General features: G+C 43.1%; 1 protein-coding gene across 5 annotated transcripts in view; it reads right to left on the minus strand.

The window, feature by feature from the left end:
• Positions 1-693: 693 nt before the first annotated feature.
• Positions 694-20,350, minus strand: part of Nek10 (NIMA related kinase 10) — a 201,288-nt gene continuing 181,631 nt past the window's right edge. For 3 of the 5 annotated variants that reach the window (XM_076544479.1, XM_076544480.1, XM_076544481.1), the window contains 4 exons: positions 13,488-13,596; positions 9,876-9,928; positions 9,743-9,798; positions 4,440-6,191 (listed from right to left, as the gene is read on the minus strand). In XM_076544479.1, coding sequence (XP_076400594.1) covers positions 6,134-6,191; positions 9,743-9,798; positions 9,876-9,928; positions 13,488-13,596 — 276 coding nt within the window. In that variant the 3' untranslated portion in view covers positions 4,440-6,133. Of the gene's footprint in view, positions 6,192-9,742; positions 9,799-9,875; positions 9,929-13,487; positions 13,597-20,350 lie in introns of all 5 variants that reach the window. The other 2 variants (XM_015994002.3, XM_042284371.2) reach the window with 1 other exon arrangement.

Raw genomic sequence — 20,350 nt, forward strand, 5'->3', positions numbered from 1 at the left:
TTCTGACAGAAATGGAGCAGCGTTGCTTCAAAGCGCTTGGTTCATAGCAATGTTACAGAGCAATCAGCGCCTGACCCATCTTTACACACCCATGCTGATTTTGATCATGAGATCTGCTTGGCCCAGGGGGAACGGGAAGAGCCTGACATACTCTGGAGCTTGACAAAGAAGTCCTGAATGTTCTCTTTACTTCTTGCTGTTGTCATAAACCACATCTGTTTGCTGGATAAATACTACCGGAGACACCAGAGGAGAAGGAATGTGAGAGAGGTAGGTCCTTCTCTCCCTCTACTCTGCGTTCTTTGGGGTCCAGGTGGGTGGCAAGAGCTAGCTTACCTGCCAGCCTTCATGCAACATTTGTATCAATGGGTAACTACTGTGAGAATCCACCAATTACAGCCCAGAGACACAAATACACATGGCAGCTTGGGTAGAATTGATGCAGTAATGCACATCTCTAATCCCATCAATGGGAAGGCTGAAGTTGGTAGTTTGAGGTCGGCTTGGGATACACTGCAAGATCCAAGCCAGCTGGAGCTAACTGGAAAGAGAGAGAAAAAAACAGGAGGCAGGCGGGGGTGGGGGGTGGGGGTGGAGGAAGAGGGAGACTTAAAAACACAAAAGGAAAGAATGGAGAAGTTAATAAAAATAGAAATGACACTTAACCTTGACAAAAGCAAAATTATTTGCCAATAACTTGAAAATACATTTTTATTTTCTTTAGTATTTTACAGAGCACATTTACACAATAGCAAAAAAAAATAACATTTGCTTTCATCTTTCATGTGAATCTTTGATAGAAGCATCTCTTTCCCTTTTTTCGGCCTATGACTGTGTGGTTGCATTAGAGACTCACAGTGTCCGTAGAGAGCTTTGGGGGACAGCCAACAGGCACCCTCGTTGCCTTCCACAACAGTGGAAGCACTGGCACTCCCCTAAAATGCAGGCCCCCTCCAGGAGAGTCACAGTCTTGTTACTTGAAATGAGGACACTGGGGGCTTGCAAGGCTGGGGTGACCGAGGTGGAAGGCGCTAGGACAAAACACAGTCCCGTCTCAGAGACTAAGGAGAATAAGGGCCACGCCTTGGGCCCAGGGCCATCCAGGAAAGAGCTCTGTGCTGCAGGAGGGCAGAGGCTCTACTCGGAGGACAGCAGCACTCTCTGATGGCCACTGAATCACCACTGGGAACAACAGAACTCAGCAGGCCTTACAATTCAGATTTTAGCCACTAAATGTCAGCAAGCAAAAATACTGAAAAGGTTTTTCTTCTATGGATTTCTGTTTCCCATTTGGAAGAATAAAAAGGAGGGATCTTTCCACAGCTAGCCACCAAGCAGCTGCCGGCAACTCATGAAAATACCTGCAGTGTCCCTTTCCAAATCGGACTGAGTAGCCATGTTCACGTGTCTCTGCATGTACACTCAAATCCTTCACAAATGGTTCTATTGTCAGATAAAATGAGCCTGAGCTGGAAGAGGGGGAAGAAAACTAGGCCCCAGGGGCACAGTCATATTCACTCACAGGCAGATAAAATTTCTGCTTTGGGGTTTGTTTCTTGCTCAGCAACAAAATGCTTGTTTAGTATGTGCCGGCTCTGGGCTCAGTCCCCAGTACTAAAAACTGTCGGCGTCGGCGGCCGCAGCGGCGGCGGCAGCAGCAGCAGCAGCAGACCTACCTGGAGTGCAATGCCTCTGTGCCTCACAGGGACCTGCCCTATGCAGTCCCCAGCATGTCCTGGGACTTTAAAGGGGCCTCTGCTGATGTCTGGGAGGCCAGCTTGCTGTGACCATGCACAGCGGCTAGTTCCAGGAGAGCCAGCAGCAGGGATCACTTGGGCCTCTGGATCTACCTAGAGGCTTCACTCTGTCGACTGCTCCTCAGTGAGGTTGATGCCCTACCCTGGGAATGTTGGTCCTCCAACTACTGGAAGCAGGACTGTGTTTGGGAATTGACTAACTTCCTTGGATGATCTGTCATCGTTACAAGGCAGGACTTCTGGGTTCTCACAAACACCGTGTCCTGTCACAATATGAGGCTCCCCTAACAGTGATATTTCTGCTCAGATCCACTAAAGTGTGAGATAAACATGACAGGGAATTTAGCTAAAACTCACTTAGTGTCTCATATTCTTTCTTAGAACCTTGGCTCCAGTGGTTCTTGGAGTGCAGAGCTAAACTGTGGGATAAGAGATTCTGTTAGGGGCCTTCACTGGATGCTTAAGCAGTGACCAGTCCACAGGCATTGCCTCTGGATTTTTATTTCTGGTATAAACTTCTCTTTGTGTTGTGGGACAGTTCTTTCTTGACATGTTTCCAATACTTAGTACTATTCACTAGTGATCTCACCATACAGATTCCAAGCAGCTATCTTGCCTGTCATCATCAAAATGGCAACAAGGCATGACTTTCCACAATGATGAAACATCTTGTTTAGGGGAAACATAAGCGTCCTTCAATAGCTCATGCAGCAGCCACATTGCTCGTGTGTGCTTTTCTTATTTCTGACCACAGTAGCCAGACATAGAGCAGAGCTGCCTTCATGGGACAAAATGGGAGGAAAGGGGAACATCTTGCTTTCAGAAAAATAACAGCACACTCTCAACTAAGGTGAGCCACTTTTACAGTATGAACTGAGCTTAATCATCTCAATATAGTCAGCCAAATGCTGCACAGATGTAACAGGATGTAAACAGTCATGTAAACATGTAACATGCATATTACATTTACAACATGCACATTTTCACCATGAAGTTGCTTCCTTGAGATACATGTGACTTACTATCCACATAGAAAACGGCATCTCACAGTGGCATGTGCTAGCAGCACATTTTAATTTTAAAAACAATTTATCCAAAGCTGTCACTTTATACCAAAGGAGCATTAACACAATCCAAAAGACAGCAAATGCATACATATCCCATCCAGGGCCTGAACATAAAGATTTGATGTTCAGACAGAATTTCACACAGGGTTAAGGTCAGAGTGTGCTAGCCGCTCGCTTCTACTCACTGCTGCATGCTCTGGGTGCTGAGAAGCTGCCCCACCCAGGTGACCTTGCACTGCCCAGCAGGTGGTCTGGGTACTCATGAAAACCAGCATTTTCAAAAAGTAAGAGGTGAATAGTCAAAGTTGCCTAAAACAATTGTTCTACCTTCAGATGGGCAGAAAATGTGGGTATTTCACAAGAAACTAGCACGCTCATTTTATGTAATTCCAAACAAAAAGAGGGAAGTAAAAAGGGGAAATGTTTATGTTCTGTACATATTAATACTGATAGAATTGACTAGCCAATAGTATTGCCTTCACAAATCTTAAAGTTAAGTTTAAAATTAGTGGTGGTATCAAAGAAACTGGACATAGTCATCCAGTTCCCTATTTGTCCCCGAGTGTTCAAATTCATTGCATTTAATGAGCTCCAGGCGGCACTTATATAGGAAGACCTTAACTTGTATAAACTTCTTAACAATGCCCCCTCAGTGTATGTGCATGTGCACGCAAGTTCATGCATGAATGTGGCCTCGAGAACACAGGTGCTGCTGAGAACAGAACCCACCGGTGTTCTACGTTAGTGTGCCACACATATGTCCACGTGAAAGCCAACAGCACTTCTCCAGGTTTCTGAAATTCCTCCTCCAGCTGTGTCTGTCTGTCTGTCTGTCCCTCTCTCCTCCTGAGGTGCTCCCTTAGGGACTGCATATCTGCCACAAGACAAAGACAAATACTTGCCGTTGCCAGTTTCCTGAGAACAGGACGTTTTGCTTTTAAGGAGTGAATGGAAGTTTCAAGTACAGATAAACAGAAAGAGCTTCTGGGTCAAAACATAATTAGCCGAAGCATTTGTGCATCGAAAGTTATATGAAGAGATTAATTCAAATTCTACCCCATACAATAGTCGGTCACTGGGAAGGAGATAGATTTAACATTTCACAGGATTTCATTATACAACAAATCATTAAAAATTATACAAGACAAAAGGAAAACACATAAATGCGATCAAGAATAGATGATGAGGCCCGTTAATCTCGAGGAACCACTTCTTTGCACTAAAGACAATTCAGCTGATCAAGACTAAATGACGTCTTGTTCTTCTCTGAAGGTCACAGAGCACTTTGGAAAGGCTAACTTCACTGCTGGGGAGAGGCTGCATTCCAGGGCCTCCTTATACCTGGAGGATGAGGGTCAATGACTGCAGAGACTCAGGAGCAACTCAAGGGGAACACACACAGCCTGCACCTTAGCAAATCCACCCAGCTACTGCACAGCTGGGCCTGGGCAGCTGTTCCAGGGGGATGTGTTGGCATCTTTTTGCTAATTTTCCTGGCTTGTTCTGTGATAAGTGCCATTCCTGTGGCCTAAAAGAGATATGGAGAAACCGTATATCTTGTCCTTTTCCATCAGTAGACTGCACTCATTTTAAAAAAAAATACCTCAATTAAATATTGATTTCTTTACCAAGGCAATGGATGCCATTCTTTTTATTTACTATATATTACCATTTGAGAAAGAATATGATTGTTTGAGCATTTACCCCACAGCATAAAACATTCTATGTAAGGCTTCTGTTGTGACTCAAGTCCATGCCCCTCCAGGCCTATGCCTCTTGCCACATGTCAGGTGACCTACAAATGACTGTGCAAACAGAAATAAAACTTTGCTTCAGTGAATCAATAATAGTGTTTGGATTCTGTATGTAAAATTCATATATGGATGGAACTGTTTTGAGAGCTGAAACTGAAATTTTTCATCACTGTATTTAATATTTAAAATTAGTATATTTTAAATGTTATCTTGGCTTAAAGAAAGAAAATATCCATTAGTAACCTGGAAAGGCATTAGTCTGTGATCAAAGGGAATTGGGATATAATTTAAATGTTAAACATACTAATTCTAAAAATTAGGATGAATTCACATTAAGTGATTTGCATACTATCCAGGAAAGTTGTGTCTCAATGACTGCCAATATATTCACTATTCAATCATGCTAAAATACATCAACGCAGTTAAAGATAACACAAATCAATGGGAAGTTAAAAGTGTAATCTCATCTTCCAGCTAGCTAATTACATACAATGAACTGTCTTTGAAGTGGGGACACATAGAGTTTGGGTTGACGCCATACTAGAGTGATCAGAAGCCAGTTGAAGAGGAGGAATTTGAACTCAGTGGCCTAGCAAATCCTATCTCAATAGAGGTGGGATGCTATTTGGCATTCTGATTTCTCTTTCTTTGGGCCATATCAATGGGTAAAGAAGGAATTTATATTTTATTTTATAACTCTGGGAAGATTCCCAAAACAACAAACAAATATCTTACACATAAGCAATTTGGTAAGATCTAGAATAAGGGCTGTTATCGCTTTCATGGTCTGTGACTTCTTCAAAGTGTTCTAGAAACATTGCAAGCTTGATTAGCAGCAAAGTGTCACCCAATCAGTCCCTCCTCTTCCCCTGGACATATGCGCGCGCGCGCGCGCGCACACACGTTCTACACCAGTAGACTCTACTAGTCTAGCTGCAATCAGAGTATCTGACAGCTGCTCCCAGGTGTTAACAATGACAGCTGTTCCCAGATGTGTGCAAGGTTATAAATACTGTCTGCACTGTGTCACGTCTCAGAACCTCTAGCACCCAAGTGGATCACAGAGAATCAATCATTTCATTTACAAACTATCATATTCTAAATTTCTTTTAAGATTAAAAATGGGGAACACAATGGAATACATAATATTTTTCACTGGGTCCTGTAATTGTTTTATCTAAAACTTTTGTGTAGAAGGAAGGCTAGATACTTTTAAGCATAGTTTCAGCAATCATGAGTATAAAATGTTCCTTTGAAAAATAGAAGTTGTTTTTATGATTAACCTTGAGGAAAGTTCTGTGCTACTCCCACGCCTACCCTGGGAGCCATTTTGCAGTGTTTTCTCACAGAAGCACCCACTAGCCCACCATTGTGCATGTAATGCACACAGGGGACAGAGACCCAGCACTGTGGTTGCCACACATTCCTGCAGCTCTGGGACTTGGTATTTCCTGTACCACTCTAGCAGCAGCTAGTCCTGGGCATCTTGCAGTTTCGGCTGAAGCCTAGAACTTGAACTTGACTGGGAAAGGCCCTCTGCTCCAGTGCAGCGCTCCTATCTTTTGGTTGGGTAATTCTTGGTCCCCCATGGATATGAGTGACATCTGGAAGATCTGGAAGTGGAAAGAGTACCATAGAGTCACAGACATTTCTGGCCAACTGGCAAATTTCAATAGCTCGGGCTTAAGCAAATATGAATAATAAATAAACCACAATTAATTAAAATAATTAATACAATAGGAAGTTTTAGAAAGCTTGACCTTTTGCTGAAACTTGGTGATAGGATTTTTCTTTTGTTCTGAGTATAACGAGAACCAGTGATTCTTCATAGTGGAAAATCAACACCATTCAACGTAGCCTTACACCACATAAACTTCTACATTCACTTACCTGTATCACATGAACATCTGTGTTCATTTACCTCTGTCACATGAATATCTATGTGCGTTTACTGTATCACATGAATACCTGTGTTCATTTACCTGTATCACATTGTGGTAGTTTGAATGTAATTGGCCCCATAAGCTCATAGGGAATGGCACCATTAGGTGTGGCCTTGTTGAAGTAGGTGTGGCCTTGTTGGAGGAAGTGTGTCACTGTGGGGGAGGGCTTTGAGGTCTCCTATGCTCAAGCTATGCCTAGTTTAGATCACTTCCTGTTGCTTGCAGATCAGGATGTAGCTCCTTCTCTACTCTCAGCTACTTTTCCAGCACCATGTCTGCCTACATGCTACCATGTCCCACCATGATGATAATGAACTGAACTGCAAGCCAGCCCCAATTAAATGTTTTCTTTTATAAGAGTTGCAGTGGTCATAGTGTCTCTTCACAGCAATAGAAACCCTAACTAAGACACACGTGAACATCTGTGATCATCTACCTGTATCACGTGTTCATCAGTCTGAACAAGCAAAACAATGCATGAAGATTCAATGTGCACTGCTTTTTAACTTGTATATATGTTTCTCAACACATTCCACCATCATTATCCTGACAAAATATTGTTAAATCATCATAGGGCCTGAAGAAGGCTCAGAGGGTAAGGTACTTGCTGACAAGCCTGAAAATCTGAGTTCAATCCCTGAGACCCACATGGTCACAGGAGAGAACTGACTCCTCAAAGTTGTCCTCTGACCTTTCATGAACATCCCTGCTTTCTCTCATGCACGCAATCACACTAAAAAATGTAATTAATTTAAATGGTCTCAGTTACACACCACTTGTAGAGAATTATATAATAATTAGTATTTTGTTAATAATCTCTCTCTCATTTGTGTGTGTGTGTGTGTGTGTGTGTGTGTGTGTGTGTGTGTGTGTGTGTATGAGAGAGGGAGAGAGGGAGGGAGGGAGGGAGAGAGAGAGAGAGAGAGAGAGAGAGAGAGAGAGAGAGAGAGAGAGAGAGAGAGAGAAGCCACAAGGCCACCTTGACTGTTGTTCCCTGGACACCATCTCCCTTGATTTTTGAACCAGAGTCTCGCTGGCCTGGAACTCACCGAGTGGCCTGAACCCAAGGGATAAGCCAGCGCTGGGATACAAGCACACTTTATCACACCTGTTTTTCTTCTTTCTTTATCTCTAAATTCTGTAAAACAGAGTATTTTGGGTACAGGTATTCTGCCTATGTATATGTCTGTGCACTACTTGCTAGCCTGGTGTTCTTGGAGGCTGGAAGAGAGTGTCAGATCCCCTGGAACTAGAGTTACAGAGAGTTGAGTCCCCATGTGGGTGCTGGGAATTGAACCCAAGTTTTCTGGAAGAGCAGCCAATGCTCTTAACCACTGAGCCATCACCCCAGCCCCTATGCCGGTTTTATTTCTTTTTTAACTTGAGTTTTGGGGGTTCTCATGCTTGCAGGGCAAGCCCTCTCCCATGGAGCTGTCTCCTCAGCCCCACACTTAGAATTTATGACTCTCCCTTACTTACACACAGCTCTCCTGGTCAATCACTGAATCATTAAGCTGCAATTTGGTATGTGTCTACCTGGGTTTACAATTATTCACAAGTGAGAGTGGAGAGGTACCATTAAATAAACCAATAATGCCAATCATAAGTCTCTATAAATTCACACACCTAATTTTTCATTGACACATAGTTTGATTTTCTACAAGAATATGAAGCTATTCACTTCCCTTGCTCTTGAGCCTCTGAGGAAATACACACAAATGACAATAGCCATACAATGATAGCCTCTGCCCCACTACTTCAAGCCAAGGGCACTTGAAATAATAAAATGCTGAAAGTCAAGAACAGAACAGAGATGTGCACACTGCCAGCAGGAGGCTTGTATGCTCAGCACTTGAGCAAAAGTGAAAATACAGACATCTCCCTGGGCTGGTGGGAGGAGAGCACCTGTAAGGACAGTCATTTCTATCCACAATGTATCCTTGCAACATGGCGATTATCATCTTGGCTCTGCAGTCTCAAATCACAAGCAGCTAAATTTTCAAAGGTTATATTTTAGAAATATGTTATCAAGCCAAAGGAGCAATATGTTATCAAGCCAAAGGAGCAAGTGGTTGAATAATCTCATGTGTGATTCACAAGAAAGGCTCATGGAAATGGGATCGGGAGAGAAAAGCAGGACACTGAACTGAACTCAAAGAAGAATGTAATTTCCCTGTAATAACCTTAGCAAGTCATTCCTGAGTCCTTGCTTTCAAGGCTACTTGCTGTCCTTAAGGGAAACTTTCAGAATAACTTAGAAAGCCACCACAAAGTATCTTTATTGGCTACAAAAAGAAGTGTTCTTCCCCCAGGAGAAGCCTGCTTGCAGGAGTCCTGAGCATCTGGGGTATGTGCTGGATGTGGATGGTTCAACTCAATGGCTCCTTGGGAACACAGAGGGACACCTCTGTCAGCTGCTGCTCCCAGAGCTCATGGCCTCCCAGGCATAGTACTTTCACGGTGCTGGCTAATCCCCAAATGCCAGGACCTGACTTCTTTTCCACTGAACTTCTCTGGTGTTTACTCAGTTCTTAGTCCATGTTAGGAAAGGCTGGAAACAGCAGGAATGGGTACTCCCTGAGGAAGGCAACCAGCAATGATGAGCTAAAGCTGGAGGATGATTACTCCAGTCTTTGAGTGGGAGAACTCAAGACACACCCAATATGGAAATGTGCTTGACAGTGAAATCTTACTAACTTCATTATCTTTGTCAGTATTTTCCAGAACCACCTATCAAATAAATGAAGTACCTTCAAATTATTATGGCATCACGTTGCCTAACTACAGGAATTCTAAACTCCATTTAAATTTGTCAAATAGTTTATGTATCTTAAAGCCACACAAAGTGTGGTTTGCTTGACTATGAGAACAATGGATATCTGAGCTTCCACCTCATCTAGAATGATCTAGCAACTATTTAACTCAAGGAACCAATCAACCCAGAAATGCTTTCCCATTGACTCATGTTTATTGTCTAATAAGCAGCCAGTAGATACTCAGCAAAAACCTTTTGCTTCATTGGAGAACACAGTAGTGAGGTCTCCACAGAAGCTGAGCAACACATATTCCCTCTATGTCTATATCTACTCAAAGCAAATATAAAAGTGTTTTAATCAGTTTGTAGAAATAAAGCTTTATGGAACCAAGGATGGAGAAAGCAGAGCTAATGTCCAACAATCTCAATTCATCCTTCACCTTTGGAAGGAAACTCTGGCTCTTACCTGTTAGTTGTAAAGTTGTAATAGCCGCTTTCTTCTAGGACCTCTTCAATCACAGTCTGAAATTGATGGAAATTCGGTTAATAGGGAATTAACAGCAACACAAGAAAAACACCTGGGGCTGCAGAAATACTACCTGCATCTGCTCATATGTGAGTCCCTCTTCCAACTCAAAGTTGGTGGGTGGACCTGAAACACAGCAGTTACAGACAGTCAACCTTTGGGTCATAACTTCTTCATTACACCTTACTGGTAATTAATACTTCATTGCAGGAAATAGGGTCAGTTTCTTAACTGTAAAGACTCAAAGGCAAATTCCAGGGCCAAAGAGATGGCTGAGCAGGTAAAATGTATTTGCTTCAATAAGCCTGAAGACTTGAGTTTGATCCCTCCCTGGACTCCCACATGTCTTCTGACCTACACACACACACACACACACACACACACACACACACACACACACACACAAATAAAAGCAAATTCCAAAATGTCTTGGCCTTGCTTCTTTCCCATGCTTGGCAGCTCTGGGTGATGCCATTACAAAGCAATGAGTGAAGACTTGGGAGCAAACTCAGTGTGAACCAATCAAGGAGGTAAGGGTCTGTGTGTTAGGTGAAGGGTGATTCCAGACGCACAGCACCTCAACCCACTGGAGGCTGCCCAAACCAGTTCTTGTCAGCTCAGTCTGCATTGACCTATGAGGAGCCCCGATGGAGGAAGGCAGAGAGGGGGTTCTTAGCTTGGCTGAAGGGAGACATGAAGACAGAGTACTGGCTGGTTTTAAAGCCCAGTTGAAAGGCACTGCCCATGGTGCCAGCAGGTTCTGTTGTCTAGTTGTGCTGAGCCTCCTCTGACAGGGGCTAAGTCTCTGCTCTGGGGTCGAGCAGCCGGCTGCCCCAGGAGCAGTTAGTTAACCCAGTCTTGGGCTTTTGAGAGACTTCAGTCAGAGTTCATTTCATCTCAGTTGCTTTGGTGAGACATCTGACCAGCAGGTGAACTGGTCCAACCTGGACCAGTTAAAAGCAAATGACTTCAGACATCATGTTATCGTGAGCTTGGGATTCCTCCGGGTTCAGTTTAAAAAACACTGTGCTTACCCAGGAGTTGATTTATCACAGGAATACACATTCACAAAGTTTCACAACAAGTAAAAATGACTTCTTAGGCAACAACAACAATACACTCCTGCAAGCTATCAAATATTTATCTAACTGTAAAAGCCTGACTTCTGGCTGCTGCGTCCAGGACCATCACTGCAGTTCATGGGGAATTCTGAAATCTTGGAAGAATGGGATGCTGCTTCCCAGGGTTCAGACATCACAAGAAGAATACAGTCATGCTGAGTCCCTCCAAAGGACTGACTCTTGTCACATCACACTGACTATACAAGTACTATACAATGTTTATCTTGTTTATCATTTTATTGTCTTATTCTTACAGATACTTCCATTTTACAGGAGACACTGTGAATTTCCATGTGAATATGGAAATTACACAGAGAGTCTGGATTGTGTTGTCTTTAGGATTTTTAACTGGAGAGAGATATTTGATTGTAAAGGCTGCTGAGTTTTATATATATATATATATATATTTCAAAGGTATTTTAACTTCAAAATTTGTGTCTAAGGATATATTGCTTTGGGAAAAAGATTCTACTTTTGTTTCCACAGAAGATGAGAACCTGTGGATTGATTCCAGGCTAATATGGTTTGATCAACCAAGTCCCCCTGAAAGGTCTCAGATAACAGCCATGGCCCAGATGATTCAACATCCAAAACAGCTTCAAAGCAACAAGCTGAGATGATTCAGCCTCACAGATTACTACAGTCAAGATTTAACTATAATTCTTAATTTTCTCAGGATCCCCATAATATTGCCACTGTCCCCCCCAATCAGCAGGAAGTAGTATGAGAAGCCATGCCCAAATTCTCAAAATAATGTTTATGAATTTTTTTTTATTTAACGCAGGTTGATTATAAATGTAATCTCTTTCTAAAGAAGAAAGGCGGATATAGATATGATAGGATGAAAGGGTAGATTATTGAATCTACTTTTTAAAGAGCAACAACTTGTTTGAAATGTTTTACATTGCTATGGATTTTATTTATTTATACAAATTTAAAGTTAATTTTGTTATACTGTATATTTTTTTTCTAATCTTGTTTAGGTATTATGTTTATGCAACTCATTTAAAATTGTAATGTATAATTAAGAAATACAGATTAATAATAAGTCATCTATGATAATCAAACTTATAGTTAAGTTAGTTAAGTTTTCGAGGTATGCATAAATATATTTCAATTAGGTAGGTAATCTTCAAACATTTCAAAGACCTACAGGCATTTAAAATGTTTTAGGAACTTAGACTTTTCTGAACATTGAGACATTTCTTCTCGTGGCATGAACCTACTTCAGAGAAGATGATGGGCATCGAAGAAACTCCATATGGAGTTTGCTTTCTTTATGGCAAAAGTTAGCCATTTGGGCAAGAAACTGTTCTTGCCTGGACTTGACAGTATGTTGTATAGACTGGACATGCAGGACCCATGGGAAGATGACCACTGAACTTTACAAGGCAAGATGGTCCTTCAGGTTCCTGCTTCTCAGAAGAAACTGCCAGACATTCTATGGGACACAGCGAGAACTGACTTACAAACTTTGCCAGAATGGGCAGAACAGTCTTCAGAATTTCCTGCTTCAGTGAAAGCTATGCCAGAGACTCTAGACCTGTAGGCTGAAGACAGATGCCCCAACATTACAGAGGAACTCTGAATGACTGTCCAGACAGCCAGATGTCTCTGTCATTTCTAGAACTTGGGGAGTTGCCGCCCATGCACTTCCTATTTACTCAGGTAATATTATATTCTTTTGTGGTCTTTGATAGAGTTGAAGACTAGATAGTTATAATTATAGTTTTCCTTAGCCATGATAAAAGGTAAATTAGATATAAAACTTCAGACTCACAAAAATAGGATGGATAATAAAATATTTTCTTTAATTTTACCAAATACAAATAGACTAGATAGTGTAACTGCAATTATTGCTTGATAACTGTTTTATTATATATAATTTTACTATGTTAAAGTTAAAAGCTTCTTCCTTTTGATTAGACAGATGGGGGAAGTGCTGTGGGAGGTCTTTCTGGATGCTGTGAATATGTGTGGCTCCCACTAGATAATAAATAAAGCTGTTTTGGCCTATGGCAAGAAAGCTTACAGCCAGGCAGGCAATCCAAGTAGAGACAGAGAGAGAAGGGCAGGGTTGGGAGAGACTCCAGCCACCGAAGGAGCAACAAGATGCTGGTAATGCCAGGACCACATGGCAACATATAGATTAGTAGGAATGGGTTAATTTAAGATGGAAGAGTTAGCTAGCCAGAAACTGAAGCCATAGGCCATGCAGTTTGTAATTAATATAAGCCTTAGAGTGATTATTTTATAAGTGTCTACAGGATCACAGGGCCGGGTAGAACTGAAGAAACTTCCAGCTACAGGCAACCAAGAAAAAAATAAAAGGAAATAAAGTTCACACAAAGATCCTACTGTTTGTCATGTCAATAAGCAAGAGAGGGGTTTCCTGGGCTGGGACATGGTCTCTAGAAACCTCCATATCCTAGTCACTGTACCCCCAACCACCATCTCAGAGAACATATTCCACACTTTCTGTGTGGTGGGAGTGGTGTTTAGGACACAGGAACAAAATGGTTCTTTCTGTTGTTACTTTTGATGGAAGCCAGACCCCCCCTTACCTGTGGGGTCACTTTGGGACCAGTTGTTTGCAGCCAGTGAATGATGTAGTAAGTGGTAATCTGATGTAAAAAAGTTTGGCTCGATTGGTTCTGGAGACCCCTGAGATAACTGAAAAGGGAAATGAAAAGGCACATCAGAGACACAGGGCAGGCAGCTTCTGGGAGAGGTGCTCCCATTCCATTCAGGAACTCGGTGTCTGCATGAGAATGCTGGGGCTCTGTGGTCCCTTGTAAACAGAGGCACATCCTGCTTCCAGAGGACTGATGGATTGGAGGCAGAAATTTACAGTGACGGCAAGTCAGACCATTCCTTAGTCACAAGAGAAAAACCATGCTTTGAAAAGACAAAAGACAAAAGGGCCTGGGACATCAAGGTGCTATTTTTAATCAATTATAAACCTCAGTTATTCAACAGAACAATATGCTTAGCCCATCATCTGCTTTGAACAACACCTTCTTGTTGGAACATGGCAAGCAAATTTCTTAATACAATTTTTCTAAATTACTATTAATTAACTTGGCTCTGCAAACCTTGGTTCCTAACACTCTATTCACCCAATGGCAGAATTTATTAAGTCCCAACTGTTTAATGTTCTTCTGTGAAGCTGAATTTTTAAATGGAATTTCTTAATGGAATTTAAAGCTATAAATATTTTTCAATTCATTTTACCTTTAATTCCACCCAACACTTAGATTGGCCAAGTTTTAGTGCCTGAGTTAATTTACTCTTAAAATGTCAAATATTGATAAAGCAGAAGCAGACAGCACAGTTTGAACTAGAAGGATGCAGTTAATTTGGATTTACAAACTATGTCCATGAGTTAAGCACATCCATTTCCAATCACTTCAGAAAACTGGCAGCAGAAGCCACAACCAAATAACACGTGCCACCTGGTGACCTAGAAGACGTGCGTGTGCAGGGGTCCCCTCCTCCTTCCATATGCACCCCATCTTCTCTGACCTCCCTATCCTCTCTTTCTTCTATAAAAATAAAATGTACAAGAATGTTCATAACATGCTGTTTATAATAACTAAAAACTGGAAAAATCCCAAATGTCCACATATGCTCACACTGTGGGATTTTACAAAGCAATAAAACAAATGATTGACACCCAGAATGTGGATAAATAGTGAACAAATAAAGTCTTGCACAGGAGACACAGAAGAAAGCTTCACCTATGTGCACTTTCACCATCCTGTAGAACCAAGGAGTAGCGATGGACATCAGGATTCCGATAACCCTGAAGCAGAGATGTGGTTGACAAGGATGGAGCCCAGTGAGCAGTTAGGAAGGTTCTGCTGGTTGCTGTGGCGGAGGTCACATGGGCAAACACATACCTCACTGTACACTCTGCATTATCTTGATATATTTTAGGTTAGCAAGTCAGAACTATTCCATCATTGCATATCAGACACTATGAACACACACTCAGGCACTTCCCCCAGTCTCCACATATATGCTGTATTAGAAGAAAATGGGGTCTGTCTCTTTTCATTCTTGAAAATATACAGCTCTTCAGTGACAACTTGGGTATAGCATGACAAGACTGTCAGATGTTGATGTATTATACTGCAGAAGGATCTGATGGCCCTAGGCTCTGCCTTTCTTATAGTCTGGCTAACAGTAGTCACTGTGTTTGAGCTTCCAAATATTCCCTGGGATCCTCAGAATGATATTCTGTGTTAGAATAGCTTTAGGTTTTTCAGCAAGGAGGTGGTCTACTCTACCAAACTATTCAGTGTACCTTGTTGTCCTAAAGATTATACAGCCACTAAAAGGCTCAAGTAAAAGAATGTAACTTGAGAGTGGGGGACCTCAAGACTGCCATTTTGAGATGGCAAGGGTAAGGTGACTCTTTTATTGGCATTCAGGCCTGAGGAGCAGGTTGTTTAAGATTTTTCGTCTTGTGTCACACTGCCACACTCCTGTAGCTTGAGAGCCTCAGATCCTCTCTGGGGAGGAGAAATGGCCTAGGAACAAAGGCCAGGGCCAAAATTCAATAGTCTTGTGTTTGAATCCAGATATATTTATTTTTATTCCAGAACTTTACAGAGCTTCTTCTTATAGTTTAGTTTCTAGGTGTAAATATTCTTTCAGCAAATTAAATCCCTCAAACCACTCCATTTACTAGGTGTTATACTGTCCATAATTTTGACATTGTGGCATGAGGCTCTCATCTACAGAGTTCACACTTGAGAGCTGTTCAATCAAGTTACAAACACAAACACACACAGAGAGATACAAATCTTATGTTGCCCCTGGGCCACATAATTCAGAAATGACCATGATATATATATATATATATATATATATATATATATATATATATATATATATACACTCCTGGCTAGGAGTATATATTGTAGTGTATATAGATAATGCATGTACAATAGGCAGTGCAGTAGATCTAGAGGAGTGTGTATAGATAATGCATGTACCATAGGCAGTGCAGTAGATCTAGAAGAGTGTACATAGATAACACATGTACAATAGGCAGTGCAGTAGACAGCACCGTGGAAAATGGGAGATTTGTCAGCACAGGAAGTAATGGTGGAGAGCTTCACCCAGGTGATGATGGAGGAGGCATAGACACAGAAGAACCTGGCCTGTTCTTAATGACCACAGCAGAACTCATTGCCACTGACTAAGTACTTAAGACATTCTGGCAAATTCTGTCATTCTATTGTGCTCTTGCCACTACCCTGTAAGGGAAATGTTATTTTCATCTTGTGGATGTGGAAGCTGGAGAGGCCATCTACTTAAGGAGCATAGCAACAGTGGTAGAATCTGAGCTAGAGTCCAGGGCTTTCCACAATCAAAGGTCAAGTGAACCTTCTACCCCTTGGCTTGAGTGACTTGAGGATACGAAGATAAACAGTCCAAAGAGACTGACATTTAAATAGAGCAAAAAGAAAGATGTTTCTAGTGGTCCTGGTGTGGGCATAGGGAGCTGAAGGTGATTCTAATGATGGATGTGACAGATGGCAAAGTCCCTGCTGCCCAGTAGGTGGAGACACAGAGGAAACACAGAATGACTTTCAAGCTGCAGCCCCTGTGGCTAGAGTAGCCTCTGGGTGGTTACTGGTCCCACTGTGGCATTGTGAGCACTCAGCCTGTATATAGACCTGACTTCACCATGCTTTCCCTCTTTGCCTGACACCAGGGAGCACCCTCAATTCTGAAGTGCAAATGGCTGCAAACGTTTTGAACAAGTCAAGGAATACATTGATAGACCCGATTATGGCTGTCACCACCCCTGTATCAGGACATCCCTGAGTTGGGGCAGCTACTGAGGCATTTTAGCACTTAGTCAGTTAAGAACAAACACTTAAGGCAGAAATTACACAGAAGCCAGCAAGGAGAGACTATCATTTTCCAGACTACCTCTTCTTTTCCAGACCAGAAAGTCTAGTCCTCCGCTGCAGACCCACGTCACAAAGGACACAGGACCTAACCGACGGAAAGAACTGCAGAAGACAGAGCCAAGGATGAATGAAACTGGACGCCAGAAGTGAGAAAAGTTTGCAGCACAGGCCATCACTCTGCACTCTCTGCTCCTCTGGTCTAATTACCTTCAGCTTTCCTTGTCCTCTGAGACTGAACGCCACTGTGAGAAGCCGGGAGAGGTCCCATCTTCTCTAATCTACTGCTTCTTTTAGCTTCTTACTAGCTTTTCCCAAGCACTTTGTAATCAGAAATGATCACTATCTATATTCACTGGTTTTCTTCCACTAGCCAGCAGTTCATCAGCTCTGCCATACTCTAAGCTCCTTCTACCAAAGCACCCAGCTGTGTGGTGTTTACATTTTCTTTAAGACTCCTGTCCCTAACTGAAAGTCATCATGGGAAGGATGGAAATGTTCTGTGTGGTGTTATTTAGACCCAGAGCCTAGTCTTCCCCAGACCTACTTTAGACAACAATGATGGCATCGAGGCAAGAAGGCTGGTGGCCTTCCCTCTAGGAAGGTAGCCCCTGGCACTGGAGCCTTTCTTCCCGGTCAGAACTAATCACCGTTGCCCTACTGACTTAGCAAGCCTCTGGATCCCAGGCAGGGCCAGGTAAATACAAAGCATGGTTATCACAGGTGTGAAGTTCTGGGAGCTGAGCAATCTGCCTATCTGGAAAAGATCTGGAAACTCAGCCATTAAACAATACAAACTGGATCTGCAAATACGCACTCGAGTGGAGAGTCAAGGCAGCGTCAAGAGGCCAACTGAAGTTCTGAGTCAGCTAGCCTACCACAGTGGGAAAATGTCACCCATTTGTCCTTGTCCCCTACACCAAATGCTCTGCAGAATGGTAGCTTCTAGAATGGGGAAGAGGACAGACTTGTGATTCCTGAGTGTCACTGTGTAGAGAATGTGATTGGCCAGCTTGACTGTCTCATCTTCCTAACAAAGGCCCTATGACTGTTGGATATGTTCACAGTGGGCAGGCATGGCTCTCTGTATGCTTCTTGAGTCAGCCGCAGTGGACAAAGCCTGGAAACCGTGAGAACAGCATGAGCTCTGCTCTTCCCAGGTCCACGGCCTTAGAGCCAGGCGAACAGTATCCCCTGTGACTGGGATACACGGTAAAATGTAAGAAACACTGTCCCTACCAGGTTACTAATTTCTATCCCTGATTCCCATGCTGGAGCCATGTGAGAGCATCTCAAAACTAAGTACCTGGTTCCAAGCCTCAGAAAACAAAACCCCAGAAGTGTCAGAAGGTTTGGAATCCCTAGGAGAGTCAAATGAGCAGGAAACCGTGAGAACACCCCCCCACACACACACACACACACACACACGTGGCTGAGTGCTTACAAAACAACCATTTCCCAGGTGGGGCTTAGTTCTTTGGTTTGCTGTAATCCTGGGTTCAGACGATACATGAAGCTTGTAATGTGAAGGCTTGAGAAGCCATGGTGGTAAGTTAGAATCACGTGGTACCGGGCCTTCGTGCAATCAGGAACAGTCAACTCTTGCCACAGAGGACCGGCCCCTTTCACCCCAGCCCTGTTATAGGACATAAGCTTGTCCACTTCTGAGTGGCAGCTTAGTCAGGAGAGAGAGAGCTGTTGTCAAATGTCAATGGCCAGGCCTTGTCTGGGAAGAGCCTGAGACAAGCATCAGAAACAAAGAAAATGACTCTTGATTATAAACAACAACAACAACAACAACAACAAACAACCACTTTAAAGGGGATGGGGAAATGGCTTAGACAGCAAGCAAGAGGACCTGAGTTTGATCCTTAGCACCTGTTAAAAGCCACACGTGGCCCTACACGCTTGAAATTCTAGTGCTGGAGAGAGAGACTCTCAGACCCTTGCTAGCCAGTCAGCTTCATTTGGTCAGGGAAAGATCCTGTCTAAAATCAAAACAAGACCATGGTGAGGAATGGCACCCAAGGTTAACCTCTGGCCTGTACATGCACATATGCATATCACCAACCCCCTGCTTCAACACTCTTGCGTGTGTGCATGCACACATGCACACATACACACATAGAAGGTGGAAACTGGTCAGGAGTTTAGGGACAGGGACTTTGATTATTGTTTTTAGCCAAAAGCTAACAATGCCCTTGGTGTGTAGTAGCTGGAGACTAGAAATGGTGTGTTTGGGGCTCTCATTTCTGGGCTGGCTCCTCATCTTTCTTCTCCTTTTCTGCTTAGGGTTTGTAATACCAAGCTCTTATATGAACTCATGCTTGTTCCTGGTAGGATGAAATCACTTGCTCTCCTTGGAGGGTTCTAGTCTCACTTCTATACATGAGGGTATACCCAAAACATTAGTCCAGAGACCTGGGATGCAGAGGCACAGACACAGATGCTTCATGGGTAGGTCAGCAGAAATCTCAGCTCATGCCCAGCCCCCACCCCACCTCACGCCTCAACCCAGAAAAGGTTTATTAACTCACAACACAGCAACCCTCAGAGGCAATCCCTTTCTTGGAAGCTGTTTTGTTTGCTTCCTTCCTCTTTGGCGTTTGCCTATGATAAAAACTGTCTAAAACTCACCCTCCCCTTGTCTGTGAAACTCACAAGACAAGCTCACTGGTAGCCATTGAGTGTCCAGGGCCCTCAGACCCTGAGTTATGCTCACCTGAGGTGAGAATGCCTCTGTGGCCCCCAAGGACACCCCACCAGCTGTCACCACTGGTTCCCCTGTGTCGTATTGGTGAGCAGACTGGGAATCAGTGTGATATCCCACACAGGATAAGCATGGGATGTCACACAAATTCCCTGTCTGTTGGGATGATGAGCATTGAGAACCGTGGTATCTTACCCCTCTCCTGTTCACCATTTCCTCATCTACAGGCTGTGTTAGTTCCTGTCTCCCTCTCTCTTTTTAACACTGCCCTTCACTTTTCCCAGGACCTTACCTTAGTTGGGTGGGTGGGGGAAGCACTTCTCCCTTTCATTCTTCCTTCCCAGCATCTCTTCTATCCCAGACTGGGTACCAGAGGAAGTGAGCTGAGCTTAGGCTGGAGACAAAGCTGCCTGAGGACCCCAGCTTTAACCTTCCCTGCCACTAACCAGTGTTCATTCATCCTTCCTCATGTGAGCAAGGAAATGATTTTATTCCAGAAGTATTGATCATGGTCTGGGGCAATCAGATTAACCTTTTCCTTCTTCTCTTTCCATGGCATATAGTGCCCCATGGCTAGAAGCCAAGAGTGCCCCTGAATGCTATACCTGCTCTGTAGGACATTAGCTGGATTCATGCCTGGATAAATAGAGGCAGAGCGGCCAGGATAACCAGCTCTTTGAAACAGCTGAGCCTTGGAGGACCACACAGATTCCTGGCCAAACAGTGCCAAGTCTGTGAGATGCACAGGATACCAGCAACCCTAAGCTGAACCTGCCTGCACAGACCAGCA

Source organism: Peromyscus maniculatus, chromosome 9 (assembly GCF_049852395.1).
Source record: "Peromyscus maniculatus bairdii isolate BWxNUB_F1_BW_parent chromosome 9, HU_Pman_BW_mat_3.1, whole genome shotgun sequence".
Classification (NCBI taxonomy): domain Eukaryota; kingdom Metazoa; phylum Chordata; class Mammalia; order Rodentia; family Cricetidae; genus Peromyscus; species Peromyscus maniculatus.